Source organism: Cololabis saira, chromosome 15 (assembly GCF_033807715.1).
Source record: "Cololabis saira isolate AMF1-May2022 chromosome 15, fColSai1.1, whole genome shotgun sequence".
In the NCBI taxonomy this organism is placed as follows: domain Eukaryota; kingdom Metazoa; phylum Chordata; class Actinopteri; order Beloniformes; family Belonidae; genus Cololabis; species Cololabis saira.
In genome coordinates, this window is record NC_084601.1 from 10916082 (window position 1) to 10931964 (window position 15883).

At 42.0% G+C, this 15883-nt stretch overlaps 1 protein-coding gene across 1 annotated transcript; it reads right to left on the reverse strand.

Moving 5' to 3' along the window:
- Positions 1 to 1328: 1328 nt before the first annotated feature.
- On the reverse strand, positions 1329 to 10748 carry stmn2b (stathmin 2b). Its single transcript, XM_061742449.1, has 5 exons — positions 10590 to 10748; positions 5165 to 5260; positions 4898 to 5070; positions 3887 to 4078; positions 1329 to 3141 (listed from the first exon to the last, which is right to left on the reverse strand). The coding sequence occupies exons 1-5, from the start codon at positions 10606 to 10608 to the stop codon at positions 3082 to 3084; spliced, it is 540 nt and encodes a 179-aa protein (XP_061598433.1). The 5' UTR covers positions 10609 to 10748; the 3' UTR covers positions 1329 to 3081.
- Between the last annotated feature and the right edge of the window lie 5135 nt (positions 10749 to 15883).

Consider the following 15883-nt stretch of genomic DNA (forward strand, 5'->3'; position numbering starts at 1 on the left):
CTCCGGCCGGCGGAGTTAGTTGTGGGCGTGGTTTCACGCATTGGAGGCCAAACTATGTAAATCTGCGCCCGTCATTACGTAACGAAAGGGCGCAGAATCTGAACGGCTCGTAGAAGCCACATCACACTAGACGGCTCATCCTGCTTCTATTTTCTTCCTGCCGCTCGCGTTGAAAGTCATGGATGAGGAACGGCTGATCCAGTTAGTTGAAATGAGAAGTTATCTCTATGATTCCTCCTCTTTTCACTACAAAAACCTCAATAAAGTGGCAGCTGCTGGAGGGAGATGGACAGAGAGCGTCCGATGTCACGCAGTGCTACGTGATAGTCGGACGCTCTCATGCAGTTACACGGTTTTATAGTTGTGGGTGTGGTTTTCATTTTGGTTACGTAATGAAAATGCACCGAACCTGAACGGCTCTTAGAAGCCACATCACACTGGACGGCTCATCCGGGCGGCTGTACAGACACTGCAGAATTTAGTTGCTTTCCTCCTTCTCTGAGTTGGCAGACTGAGGAGAGACCACTTTATATATGTTAAAGCAAGAAAAAACCTGTTTTTCATAATAGGTCCCCTTTAAATTGTGACCCTATCTGAATGACACTGAAATCGAGGTTTGTCAGATCATTTTTTTCTAATCTTCTATTGTCCAAGGCCTGTGCGAGCTGTTGCCTTAGCTTAATGTTTCAAGTTGACAGGAGTGACTTCTGCTGCTGCAGCCCGTCTTCAAGGCTCGTCCGGTCGTGCATTCAGAGGCGTTATTCTTCACATCTTATTGATAATGAATGGTTATGTGATTAATGTTGGCTCCCTGTCATCTCAAAATAGTCCGCCCATCTTCCCCTGACCTCTGACATCAGTTACTTGTGTTAATTGAACCAGTGTACCTATAAAGTGACCGGTTAGTGCTGCTCAAGCCTTCAGGAGGTCTCTGTGTTTACGTTTGTCTGTTGGTGAAGGGTAAAACATGAGAAATTAACATTTGGATCTGAATCTGTACATTTACATTTAAACAGAAACCTCCGGCTGAAATTGCTGATCAATAACATTAACTGTATCTATCCTAATCTTTGTTGCGGTCCGTTTTTATTGCTTTTATTTGCATTTCTAGTGTGTGTTGTTTTTAATCATTCGGATGCATTTCTTTGGCGGTAAAATAATTGATTCTGCGACATGAATAAAGATGGCCTGCCTAATTTTAACAGCTTAAACAGTTGGAAGCGTAGAAAGGGTAATGTTATTGGCAGAAGTAGAGAAAATTCACCCATCAAAATGCTGGAAATTTGACCGTTTCTGTTTCCCGAAAGAACTCACTCTGAAGAAAAAACCCTGTTTTATTCACTGAACCCCAAATCTTTATTAACCACTGCTTGCTCACAAAGATATACGTGGAAAGAGAGAAACACACAAATGGACAGAGAAGAGAAAGAGAGACAGAGAGGCAGGTCGGATATTCACTGTGTGTTGAACTTCCTCACGATTTTTACATGCTGTAATGTCATCAGTGCATATCTCACCAGATCAGCGTCACACAGCACGAGCACTGTCCACCCTCTCTGAAACACACTCACACAACCCCTCACACACATCCACCTGTGCGTGCGTGTACGACGGTCTCCTCAGGTTCTAACACCCCCTGTTACAAACCATTTGCATCCTTTTAATACGCTCATATACACCTCCGAAAGATGGGAATACTGTGTTCATGGATGGTCGTTGCAGTGATGCCTGTTATGGCTTAAATATCTTCCTTGTGCCTGCTTTCAAGTGGAATTTACAGAGTTTTGGGGTGAAGTGCAATGATTCCAGTAGGTGATGTAAGAACTATTCAAGCCTTTTATGAAACAGAAAGCTGGGACTGATTTGAATTTTCTCCAGCGTAGATTCACAGTAGCAAGTGGAGTTTATTTTGTATTGTTTTGTTATGCTTTTGCACGCCAGTGTTTTCAGGATGCACCTTAACCCCAGTGATGCTGTACAAGACAGTAACAGTGACTTAACTGTGACTGGAGGCTCATTTCTGAGGACTATGAGACCATTTTTTATTTTTTTTGTCAGGGAAGTTGAAACAGTTTCCGGTGGTAAATGAACAGTATCTATAGAAAACCTCTCCCAAGCCTTTGTGTTTGGGTTGTCTGCGTGGAGAGCATGTGAATGAGTGCTTTTACAGCACAGGTGAAACAGATGAAGACGGAGAAAGGAGGATGAGAACGGGCTCCTTAAATGCTATAGTGGTCTCCTGCGGGACAGTCACTACCTAATTCACAGGAGTGGATGTGCAGCAACGACTTGCAGTCCCCACAGCAAGCAAGCAAGCTGTCCCCTCTCCACCTGGGGACTTTCCTCCACCTGCCCCTCGCTAATTGGAACACTGGCAAAAATCTGGATGGAAAATCTACTCCGAGCAAATGCAGTAAAATCCAGTTTTGCGTTCAGATCTGATGGGTCAAATGAGTTAGCGCTCACTGGAGGGGACGAGGGAGTGGATGGAGCGAGCATGCAGGCTTGGTGAGGATGCAACCGGTCACAGAAACATCAGCTAGCTGGCAAACTCACAACAAACACCTAAGCCTGTTACCACAAGAGAAAAAGAAGAAAATCATAGCAATAATAATAAAAATCTCAGGCTGAAATGAAAGAAAAAAAATGAAAATGAACCGATTTGTACATCTATATATATGCAGGAAGAGGGAAACTATATATAAAAATGGCACACTGCAATCAATACTTTTGCTGCTTGAATCGCACTGTATATAACAAAAAAAAGTATATACAAAAACGGGCTGTCGTTTGTCAATTTGATTTTTTTTTTTCCTTTTCATTAGAGCAAAAACATTCTTTTTTGGAAGAAATTGGCCAGAGCCATTAATTTTTTTTCCTTTTTTTTTGTCGTAATTGTTTCCACCTCCACTCCCATTTGGCTTCTTGTGGTAGTTTCATATCAGTATAGTGGGGATTATGGTCGAGAAAGAGGTGAGAAGGTGGGGACATGTGGGATACGCTGGGGAAGGGAGGTGTTCCTCAGGGCAGACGGTGTTGGTAGAGGGTGTGGAGGTGGGATGGAGAGACAGCTGAGGCTGCTCACGGCATTAGCTCTTCTCTCAGCTCCTTGTTCCTGCGCACCTCCTGAGCGTGCTTCTCCTGGAAAAAAACAGAAAAACTAAGGATGTCACATTTGTATCTTTCCCAACATTTCATCTGAACACCTTCCCCTCTTTGATCATCGACGTGTCAACAGCGCGTAACAGTGCATCTTCTTCTGCTTCTGCTATTTTTGACTATATCTTGAGACTTCATCTATTTTTTGTCACCGTTTCATACTTTCCTGCTTCCAAACCCTCCTCAGTAAACCACACTAGCAAACTTCTACGTTTATGCCTCCCATACATTTCTCACAGACGTCTCAACTATGGGATATTTTAGGAAAAGTCAAGAGAGTTGCGGCCTCGCTCTAAATTACAGGAGGATATACAACACTGATGCTATGTGGCTCCAAATTGCTCATCTTAGATGAGTGTTTATTTAACTAAATGTTGGCTGTAATTGTCCCTTTCCATCTCAATGAATCTATTATTAACAAAGTGTGTTGCTCAGTAATGCAGGAAAACAAACAAACAGTTAAATTCATGTGGTAATAATATGGGGGGTAATAAAAACACAATTAAAAAACCGTTGCCTCAGAGCAGGATGTGCTCCTCGTGGTCAAATATTATACACTTGCATGTGCAGCATCCATATTTTATGGGTTGAGAGACCTGCTTCTTCCTGGTTTTTGAATTTCCCCTGTCACTCGACTGCCCTGTTTGCCTCTGAGATCAGTTCGTTCTGCGTGACGTTTGCTTTGGGATTAAAAATAAATTGGACTGAAAGTTTTGCTCCCTCTCACCCTCTCCTGCAGGCGCTCCATCATGGCGGCCAGGTAGGCCTGCCGGTTCTCCTCGATCTGCTCCATCTTCAGCTGGAGCTTCTCCTCGGCCATGCGGCTGAAGTTGCTGTTCTCCTCCATAGCCTTCATTAGCACATCACGCTCGTGCTCCCGTTTCTCAGCCAGGATCCGAAGAATCTGAGCCTCCTGGCACTGGAGGAGCAGCGAGCACAGGAGGAGTCGGGTCAATATCAGGGCTGTACACTAATCATAAACCTTTCTGGGAATTTAGACGCAAACACGAGTTGCTGCAATGAATCACATTAAATGACTTGACTGTTCTTCAGGGCATGTCATCTAAATGAAATACTAAAAAAAAATGGTGGTATTGATCGGTTGAATGATCAATAGATTGATCTGTTTGTGAAATGCTGAATATTCCAAGGTGATTCTATTGACATTAAAATCAATGGGATGCAAGTGTTGTAATGTAAATAGTGTCTCTAATTCATCATTTGTATATTTCTGAAATGCAAACACTTTATTTGGTTTGATGTTTTTGCGGATTTCACTGATTCTGGGCAGATACACTGCAAAAACTAAAAATCTTAACAACTTGTCTTATTTCTAGTTAAAATGTCTCATTTTTAGTAAAAAAAAATCTCATTACACTTAAAACAAGACTCATCACTGGAAAAAACAACATTTTTCACCTGTTTCAAGTAGATTTTCACATAAAATAAGTAGAAAAATCTGCCAGTGGAACAAGATTTTTTTGCTTGTAATGAGAAAATAAATCTTGTCCCACTGGCAGATTTTTCTACTTATTTCAAATGAAAATTTACTTGAAACAGGTGAAAATTGTCAAATAACAAGTTATTTTTCTGGAAAATGACTCTTGTTTTAAGTGTAATGGGATTTTTTGACTAAAAATGAGACATTTTAACTAGAAATAAGTCAAATATTCCTGGTAAGATTTTGAGTTTTTGCAGTGTAGCGGCAGTTAAACATGGCAGGAAGAAGCATCCTTACTCTCCTCCGGTCCTCAGCTGCCTCCAGCTTCTTCTGGATGTCGTCCAGGGAGATGTCCCTCTTTGGGGGGCTGGTGATGTAGTGGGCCACTTCTGATACGGGGGAGGGCGGCTTCAGGATGACCTCGAAGGCCTGGCCTGAGGCGCGCTTGTTAAGGGCCTTGATGTCCATGTCTGCACGTGAGAGCATCAAAAGAAGAGGAACGCTGTTTGTTGTTTCCAAATGAAATTTCATGATTTTTTTTTCGTCATTCGTTCTTCCACCTACCTTGAAAGTCCCCCATGATGTTTTTGCGAGTCTCGGGATACAGACAAGAGCAGATGAGCGAGAGGAAGGAGATCTCCTTCATCTTCTCTTTGTAAGCTGTGAAGGTAAATCAAAAATGAGGCTTTGAAGTCGTGCATACTTCCAGCCGTGCAGCTCACATACGAGCAAAGAAATAAGTATTAACCTAGTAACACAGAAAAAGGATGAAATATCATTAACCTAGTTCTGCTTCCGCAAGAGTCCCCCGATGTAAATATGAGCATTTTTAGAGGAATTATTATTCACCAAAAGCTTCAAAAAGAGAAAACCTCGTGATGAAAGGAAGCCTGCCGCAGCCGAGCTGCTCGGGGGGTTGTGGGCTTTTTCAGGCCTTTTGTTTTTGCTGTGATATGAGGGGCGTGTGATGGATGTGTCCTCACTTGGCCTAATTTCCGCAACAGCCAAGACGCAGCCATCCCCACAGGATCCTCCACACATCACAGGCTATGCATTTGATTTTTATGTTTTATTTATTAACTGTGCCAGACCGACGCCCGCTCAGCACCCAGACATTCTCCCGCTACTGGAACAAAGCAAAGGACATCCATCTCATGAATCTGAGGGAAATTAAAACGCAAAGATTTAGTGCATATCATCAAATGATCTTTAGGACCTCTCTTATCTTCTTGTCTTTACGGATAGCTGTTGAGAGCTTAGCTTATCAGCATCACGCAGCAATGTATCCATCCATCCTGGGGCTCACTTATGGTCCAAAAAGTCCAAAAAACCTGGCATGAATTTTTGATAGCTGGCTTTTGTGACCTGAAGCCTGCTGGTAAAGCAGGAACGGCAGGAGGGGAAATAATGAAAAAAAACAACCTTTCTTCTCTCTAGCGTTATTGGCTTCTATATCTCGGTTATATGAGTCTCAACTTTAGCAGCAGTCCCATCAGGGAGAGAGCTAAAAGTACCTGCAACACGCTGCCGGTTATTCTGCGTTTGCACGTAATGGCTGTGCTCTGTTAAGGTGCAGCGCCTCATGGAGCAGATTTGCACGCCACCTCTCTAACGATGGCATAATCCGTCACCCACAGCATCCACCCTGCAGGCTGAAATCTGCCATTTTGATTCATGATTTGCAGCAGGCTACAGTTAAGCCAGAAATGAGATTTAGAGTAAAATACCTCCTCCGTGGTGGGGTGGGGCAGACAGAGTTATTAATCCAAATTCCTCCTCCTTACTCGTATTCGTAGCTCCCACTCCCCTATGTCTCGCTTTCTGGCCTGCAGACTAGCAGACGCCCCGGTAATGTGATAAACTCTCAGATGTAGCCCTCGCTGCTCTCTGATGGCCTTGTTAACCCCTTCCCCGAGGAGGAGGAAGGAGAGGGTGGGGAGTGATTAGGAAGAAAACGAGATATACTGGGAGTGAGGAAAAAAAGGGATGAGCACTAACAGAGCAGGAGTGACACCTCTGATGAAAGGTGGAACAAGAGAAAGCGATCGGCTGATGGGCTTCACAACAACACTCACTCCTCTCTGATTCACATGCCAATCACAGAGAGAAAGCATTCAACGGTGGCAACGCGGGCCACTCCCAGTACGGTAGCCGCTGGTGCGGCTGGCCTCAGGACAGCTCAACCGAAGCAGCTTCTTCAGGTTGAAAGAGCTTTAATTTGCAATTAGTGGATCGCACCGTCGCTGCTGCTGAGAGGAGGGGGGGGGGGGATGGGGGGCAGGATACATTTGGAGGGCTGTTGATGGCTCATTAGGGGCTGTGGATGCATGTAAGGCCTCAGCAGCCGTTTCCTCCTGCACGCCACCCCCGTTGACAGAGGAGCACTCGCTTTAACAGTGCAGTGGAGCAGGTAATTTGAGTCAAGTGCTGAATCAGCAGATCTGCGTGGACCGCATAGACTCTTGGCCATATTTCCTGCAGTTGGTAACGTTGAGAGGTGCAAGTACTCTTTTTTCTTTTGTTTTTACAATCAATAATTATGCTGATTATTTCAATTAGCTTTTTCCTGACTCATCCAGCTAAAACCCAGAGTTTTGGTATATGATTGATTGTACAGGGAACCACGGCATGTCACATTAAGATCATTTTTTTGTTTGATCCACTATAGTTATGTGTAGCAATCATTAGAACTCTCATCCTCTTTTCATATATGCTGCATGAGCTGAGGCTTTACTAATACCAGACATGAGACAATTTCCTTTCCTTGTTATCTTGAACAATAGCTGCACTGTAACTCTGATGCATATTTTTCTAAATGATCCACAATGAAAAATATATGAGATTCATCATAGTAAATATTAAATTGCCCATGCATTTCCTAAGAGAGAATCGATATGTTCCCCTCGTAATAACTTGCAGGATACAGAAAAAACGAGAGATGATGGACGGCGGTGCAGCGCTGCAGGAAGTGACCAAACACATTATGGCTTCACACGTGTTCACGTTCTGCACTTTCATGCCAGACTGAAAGAGTAATCTCAGATGGAGTCGACACCTTTAATGCGCCGCTCTGGGATGCTGGTTTCATCCAGCAAGGTCAGCATCCTTCCTCTCAGAGAACTGCTCCTCACGTCCTGTCCCAGCCTCAGAAACTGCCTTCAAATCACACTTCCTCTTCCAATCCATCAGCCAACCAGCACACATCATCAGTATCTAACTGTACCTCCCTGCCAGCGACCATCTCTCCCCCTGGCACCTAAGCCTCCATCTCATGCACCACACCAGCTGACGCATTCTCAATCTCATCCTCTCCTTCAAGCCATCTTTCTCGATATTTGTCGCCCACGCCCTCCGTGGCGTTTTCCTGTGTCAGCACAAAGCAGCACCACACCTGCACTTGTTATTTCTCTCTTTTTTTTTCCCTGAGCCACACTCTTCCATCTTGTGTTAGAAATAAATAAATACATAAAACAACCAAAACTGGAATTTAATAGTCACCTTGAGAAACAAAAGCATGAAAAGTGCCCATTAAAAGCATCCGTGCATCAAAGCTTCACTGGCCCCCTGGGTGCCACAGTTTGCAGGTCTTGAGGAGCGCATTCAGCAGCTCTAAAGTGAGGCCACTCGGCAATAATATGATCACAAAATTAGGAAGCTATCACAACAGTAAAAATTGCAATTAAAGGAAACAATACGGCACCCAAATGATCGCAGGTAGCTGTTGCATGGAGAGCTGGTGGTGGGAGGAGGAGGAGGAGGGGGGCCATTACAATTTATATAATGTGGCTCCTATGGCCTAAAAACTAAGATGTTATACTTCAACACCTCTCTAAGGAGCTTTTGCTTGATTAATGTAATAAGTTAAAAATACTGCACATAGAAGATGCAGATAATATGATATTTGCAGAGGATGTAAAAATGTCTGAAACGTCCCTGACCTGAATATTTAACACAAGACAAACAGCCCAGGAGCATGCACCACAGCAGTCCCAGAGGATTAATGTCACCCCCTCCTCTCAGCCTGCCTTTAAGAGCAACAGTCATCTGGGAGTGTCCCACACAGATCGATGGCTCTCTCTGATGGATCATGATGGATGATGACTCCGGGAAACTTTGAGGAAATGGCCCACAATGATTAAAAAAAAAAGGGATTGGGGTAAAAGATGGACAGCTACAGTAGAATGTGGATTTGAGATGGATAGAATTGCCCAAGTTGCTTTTGTTTCTTTGCACAAAGACATTGATTTTGGGGCGCCAGCTGAATGACCACACCTTATTGGACATAAGTCTGCATGATAAGGAACATAAAAGCCACACAATGCAGTTTGGTTTTCTGGATTGCTTTGAGTGTTGAGGCTTTAGGATCAAGAAGGAACCACAAATCTTCACATCCACCCATAAAAACAACATTTATTCTCCCTTTGAAACCCTCAGATAAAGAATTAAGAACTAATTGACCCATAAAGCCTTAACATTTCTTGCTCTTCCTCTTACAAGCATGAAAAAGCTTAAACATTTCTCTATCTGGGACTGTTTTTGTATATTAAGCAGAGCCTGCATGAACTCAAGAACCCCAAGAGTGATGACTGGCATGATGGAGGATTTTTTTTAACTCTCTCTCTCTCCCTCTCTCTCTGAGTGTCTGCTCTGTGCCCATCCCATTTTGTCTGTCCACAGCTCAAATGGAGGCAAAAAAGGGAGGCTTGGGAGGAGGAGAAAGAGGTGCACGGCAAGGGAACTAATATAACCAGTGCTAAGCTGCTGGTGTCTCCGAGCACAGACACTATAGGACTCTTACCACCGTCCCTCTTCATGCCCCTCCATTCATCGAGTGCTCTGTCAACCAGAAAACAGACTTATCTCTGAGACTGACACAAACATCCCTCTCACTCTCATTATAAATGCAAAAACATATATATATTTGCCATAATTTTGGGTAGTTAGGCTTCTGTTTGGAAAAACTGAGATCACATGCCGTGTTTATGATCTCGAATGTGACCATAAGCTAAATAAAACCTTAAAATATTCAAATGCAGATCAGTGAAAATAAATCACCCCTTCAAGTAGACATTTAAACAGACACAATTAAAAGGCCTTCCACCTCTAATAAAAAGAAATCTGATTTTTTTTTTCTCCAACCAAATACTGTCGCATTATGCTCAACCCTCTATTACAGGCAGAACATGATACAGCTGTGCACTGTAACAGTCCACGGTAATAAACAATAACCGTCCTAATAGGATTTGACTCCGATAATCCTGAGACGACATTCATTTTCATCATCAGTCGTAAATTCTCCCTCGAATGCAAGGATGCTCTTTTCTCTCCCTCCTTCATGGAAATCTGCAGCGGTCACCCACAAAATGGGTTCAGCGGACTTTGCGCTATACAAAATCGGCATGGGATGGCCTAATTTTTAATAAGATGTGCCGCTGTGAGACGCTTCCCACCCTGGAGAGCTGCTTTGAAGCGACAGGAGATGTTGGGTGGGGTCGCTGGCGCTGCATTATGCTGCACGGCTGTGAGTCAGGCAGCAGGACGGGGGCAGGTGCGGCACACAGCCATAAAACGCTGCCGTGCAAAATCATCACCATCATAATAAAAATCACCTCGTTTTTTTGGATGTGCATTTATTTGCTTTAAAATTAATGTAAAAGAAAAAAGCACACGCGTCAATTAAATTATAAGCGGACTAACCCCCTAATCGGGCTATCACTTGATTAAGGCTAAAAAAAAAAAAAAAAAGATGAATTGATTTAGAAAAATCTACAAATATGACTCTTAAAAGCCAAAAGACAGTGTGAAATCCTGCTTCAGATTCACAACTTAAGTTAAATCTAGTGAGTTGAAGACGATTTCGGCCGCTCCCTCCATCAGCCCTCAGCATCCTTTTGTGCCATGGGTGTCACCGCTGCCTCTCATCATCACGATGCTGCCTGCAATCTCAGAAATCTTTAACAAAAAACAAAAAAACGAAGAGCAAACTCACCAATTGCTGTATTTGCCATCTTTGCCGGGTTTTGCTGGGGTGTGTTGGCCGGAGAAGCTGCTTCGGCTGCTGGATGCTGTATCACCAGGTGGAGGGACTGCTGTTAAGGCACTGAGTCAGCAGAGAAGGGGCTCGTCTGTGCGCCTGGTGCTCTGTTATGAGCTGCGTCAAGTCAGACACGCTAAAAAAGTGCATCGAACCGGAAGTCTGAGCAGTTATCCTCCAGAATAAAAGCCCACACTTCCCCCCTTCTTGAGTTTTTGGAATAACGCAACCATGTATAGACATAATTACTGCAACATCATTGCACATTGGTAGTCAAATCGGGTAGTCGGGTATTAAATCGGGTATTAAATAGATCGTTGCACTTTTAACAGGCACTAGTCATGTCTGTTCTAACTTATTTACTGTTTTTTCTTTTTAATGTATTTATTCACTTTTCTATTGTAATGTGTCTTCATGGGAATGTGTGAATGTGGTTGTGAGCTATGTCAAAGAGGAATTTCTGTAATTATTGGGACAGACAATAAAGTATTCTATTCTATTCTATTCTATTGTATTCTATTGTATTCTATTGTATTCTATTGTATTGTATTCTATTCTATTCTATTCTATTCTATTCTATTCTATTCTATTCTATTCTATCCTCGATTTTTTTAAAAGAGGAAACTAAAGTGTTTTTTCCTTTGTTTGAATCCATTTAGAGCTTGAATCAAGTCAGACAATGTGTACCAAATAATAATAATAATCATAATCATAATAATAATCATAATCATAATCATAATAATGCCATATCTTGCCTTAAGCCAACTTGGGTTGACTAAGGCCTATGTGTTTAGCCAAAGTGAGACACCCATTTTGGCCCCATGGCTATTCATGCTCACACTTGTACTTGAGTGTTTCCACTACGAGCGATTCACGTGTGGCCAACATGAGTCCAGGGACAATCACATATGAGCCCAAATGCAAATGTGGGCTGGGTTGGTGCTTCACCAGCACCATGTTGGTGGGGACAGGTGCCCTTGACCTCATGGAGAGGTCATTGGACAGTGGGACAAATACTTTGAGGATCTTCTCAATCCAGTCAACAGGAGGCTGAGTCTGTGGACTCGGGGCGGCCTTGCCCATTACCAAAGCTGTGGTTGCCAAGGAAGTTAAAAAGCTCCATGGCGGCAGAGCTCCAGGTTACAGTAAGTTAAGATATTCCTTTACTGCTCCGCAATGGGAAAATTCACATTGTCACAACAGCAGTACATCATATGAAAATATATGATAGAAATAGACATTTTGAGAAAAGTACAGCAAGCAAAATGTAATGAAACTGAAATTGACTATTTACAATTTTTTGTTTCAGAGCGTTATCAAGTAAAGCTGAATAAAGACTTGTCCTTATCAGTAAACTAAGCCTGATGCTGCTGTGGTCACAGGAGACGACCTCCTGCATCTTCATCTGTTCCTTTCCTTTAAAAATAAACCTCTAATGCCCAGAAACCAAGCAATAATATATAATAATAAGATTGATAATGAAATATAAATTGATTTGTCAATAACTTTTATTTCTACAGCACATTGAAAATACTTTTTTTTAATCTATATTTAGATTTAATGTGTAAACACATTGGTACAGGAAACATGTAACAATGTATTAATTTCAAAATGCATTTTTCCCCCTGACACATCATATTTTTTTAATAATGATGAGGAAACAATCATTGAAAAATACTTTAAGAGGGTTACCGTATCATTGCGGTTTATGTCTATATTTGTACACACGCATAATGTTACAGTCATGACAGACAGAAAGTTTTATTTTGAAATTAATGGCAGGAACCGTCGACATATAATCTATTCAGCTCGATTTTGCGCCACTAATGAGCGTTTAGTTGCCCATTTGCAGCATCTTCCTCATGTCTCAGCTCGACTGCGTCTGCTCTGCTCGTCTGAGGCTGATTTTCCAGATGTTTCTGGACCCTGAAAAACATGAACAAAGTTGCATGTGTGAAAGAATCATGAATCAAGTACCATCTCAAGTATCTGGTGTGAATCTGCACAACTGAAATGTTAGGGCAACTCCACCCAGGCACCCCTACAAAACATCTGAGACAAGAATTCAAATCTTTATGTGGTCAAGCTGGTGAACCCACTGCCCTGCCCTTTTGTCAAGAAAAACCTCTGGTTCTGAGGTCTTTGGGGAGCTGAACAATATTTGGATGTGGGGATTTTTTTCCTACTGTGGAGAAAAACCGCAGAACCAGGAGAAAATGTGTACAAAAGTTCCATCAGTCCATTATCTACACCCTCTCCTTCTTGTTCTGGGTCTACGGGGCCTCATGGAGCCCATCTCAGCTCTTTTCAGGCAAAAGGCAGGGCCACACCCAGGACGGGTCACTACTCCTCCACAGGGCCACATATCAACACATATCCACGCACACTCACGCTAATTCTTATCGGCAATTTTAAATAATGTATTAAACTAACTTTCAGGAAAACGAGAGAAAAATGATAAAAAAAAACCTTTTTATTCAGGTTTAAGAATGTAAATCCACGCGAGACTGTGTGTGTGTGTGTGTGTGTGTGTGTGTGTGTGTGTGTGTGTGTGTGTGTGTGTGTGTGTGTGTGTGTGTGTGTGTGTGTGTGTGTGTGTGTGTGAGTGAGATGTGAGGAAACAGGAAGGTTTAGCTCCAGCTCGTTTGGACCCCACCACACTACCACACCTCCTTGCCTCCTTGATGCTCCAGCTGAGACGAACCCAGCGCCCTCTGTGACTGAGCTGCAGGCGATGCTTTACAGCAAACGATGACTGTGCATGCAGATACATCCAAACTGTGTGTGTAGTGAGTATCACCTTTGCAGCTGACTGTTGGTCGGAGGCCGCAACCAAGTTGCTGAATGAAACCACGAAACGACCTCTAGATGGCAGCAAATCTCTAGCCACATACACTGCAGGAACGCGTGGACTGAAATACATAACCTTCAAAAAGAAACCAATCACGGCGCATTTGGGAGACTTTATGGGTTTAATGTAGATCTTTTTTCAATATAGAATGTGCTTCTTATTGTGCATTTTCTGTTTTCTGTGCAACTGCCCACAAGTGTGCGTGCGTGTGCATGGCTGTTTGTATATGTGGTCCCGTGACACAGGCTGGTGACCTGCTGGGGTGCAGCCCTGCCTTCCGCCTGTAATGAGCTGGAAACGGCTCCATCCGACCCCCGTGACCCTTACAGGATTAAGCAAGAATAAAAAACTGATGGATGGATACTTAAACTTCATCCATCCAGCCACCCATCAGTCCATCCATGCATCCATCCATCCATCTATGCATTCATCCATCCATCCATGCATCATCCATCCATAAACACATGGATGGATGATGCACGGCATGTTATATCCAATATATTCATGTACAAAGTGCATAGATGATGTTTAGATAATAACTGCAATGTTGCAACTATTTATTTGAGGTGCATGGCCAGCTGCCTAGGAGCAGCCACTGATTAACTAGAACAAAGTTTTATTTGGCTTATGTTTGTAATCCATGGACAGAGAAAACCACGAAAGAAAAAATGTCTGCTCCTTGTGTTTTTTGTATAAATGCTTCACATTCCTATATAAAATAGCTTCTTTGAAACTAATGTATTTAAGGTGTCTGTATTTTTGGTATTTAGACCAATTGTTTGTGATTTAATCGAGTCTTTTTAAATATTATTATTTAACTCAGTGTGGTTCTCTAGGGTGACCACACTTGAAGTGCCCCCCTCCTCCCACAAAAAAGGGAAATGTACTGCGGTTATAAAGACCATAGATTTACATGAACGTATTGCTGAAGTACATGCTCAACACTCATACTACAAATAAATGTAAGACAAGCAACCAACTAAGAGTAACACCACAGATAGACATGAGTCTACAAACGCCATACTTCACTGATGCTCCAATCAGAAACAACTCACATGCCAATGTAACACCACATGTTAACTATCATCATTTCCATCATATATGGCCTGTCTGAGGACTACATGCAAAACTATTACAGCATATGACTAAACAATCAAACAGGCCTACTGAATGAGTATGTTTATTATATCATTGGTTACTGCTGTACCTGTTTGCTCTTCTTCCAGCAAATATATAGAGAAAATAACAAAATATGACATATATGGTCCAGTTAGTCATTTGATAAAAATAGACATTTTCAGAAAAGTACAGCAAGCAAAATGGAATGAAAATATAAGAAACATAATACAATTGACTATACTATTTTTTTGTTTCAGAGCGTTATCAAGTAAAGCTGAATAAAGACTTGTCCTTATCAGTAAACTAAGCCTGATGCTGCTGTGGTCACAGGAGCTCCTGCATCTTCATCTCTTCCTTTCCTTTAAAAATAAACCTCTAATGCCCAAAAAACCAAGCAATGATATATGATAATAATAATAAGATTGATAATTAAATATAAATCAATGTCAATAACGTTTATTTCTAAAGCACATTGAAAATAGTTTTTTTTATCTATATTTAGATTTAATTGGTTCAAACACCTTTGTACAGGAAACATGTAACAATGTATTCATTTTAAAATGCATTTTTCCTCCTGACACATCATATTTTTTTAATAATGATGAGGAAACAATCGTTGAAAAATACTTTAAGAGGGTTACCGTATCATTGCGGTTTATGTCTATATTTGTACACACGCATAATGTTACAGTCATGACAGACAGAAAGTTTTATTTTGAAATTAATGGCAGGAACCGTCGACATATAATCTATTCAGCTCGATTTTGCGCCACTAATGAGCGTTTAGTTGCCCATTTGCAGGATCTTCCTCATGTCTCAGCTCGACTGCGTCTGCTCTGCTCGTCTGAGGCTGATTTTACAGATGTTTCTGGACCCTGAAAAACATGAACAAATGTGCATGTGTGAAAGAATCATGAATCAAGTACCATCTCAAGTATCTGGTGTGAACACATTTTTACAGGAAACATGTAACAATGTATTAATTTCAAAATGCATTTTTCCCCCTGACACATCATATTTTGTTTTAATAATGATGAGGAAACCATCGTTGAAAAATACTTTATGGGGGTTACCGTATCATTGTGGTGGATCTATATCTGTACACACGCTTGTCCACCTGTTTGCTTCTCTTCCAGCAAATGTATAGAGAAAATAACAAAATATGACATATATGGTCCAGTTAGTCATTTGATTTGGTGCACCTGTTCTGCCAATCCTTGCGACCTGCCGAGAAATGCTACTTTGTGGTTCTGCGCACGCGCACAGTCGATTTTCAAAG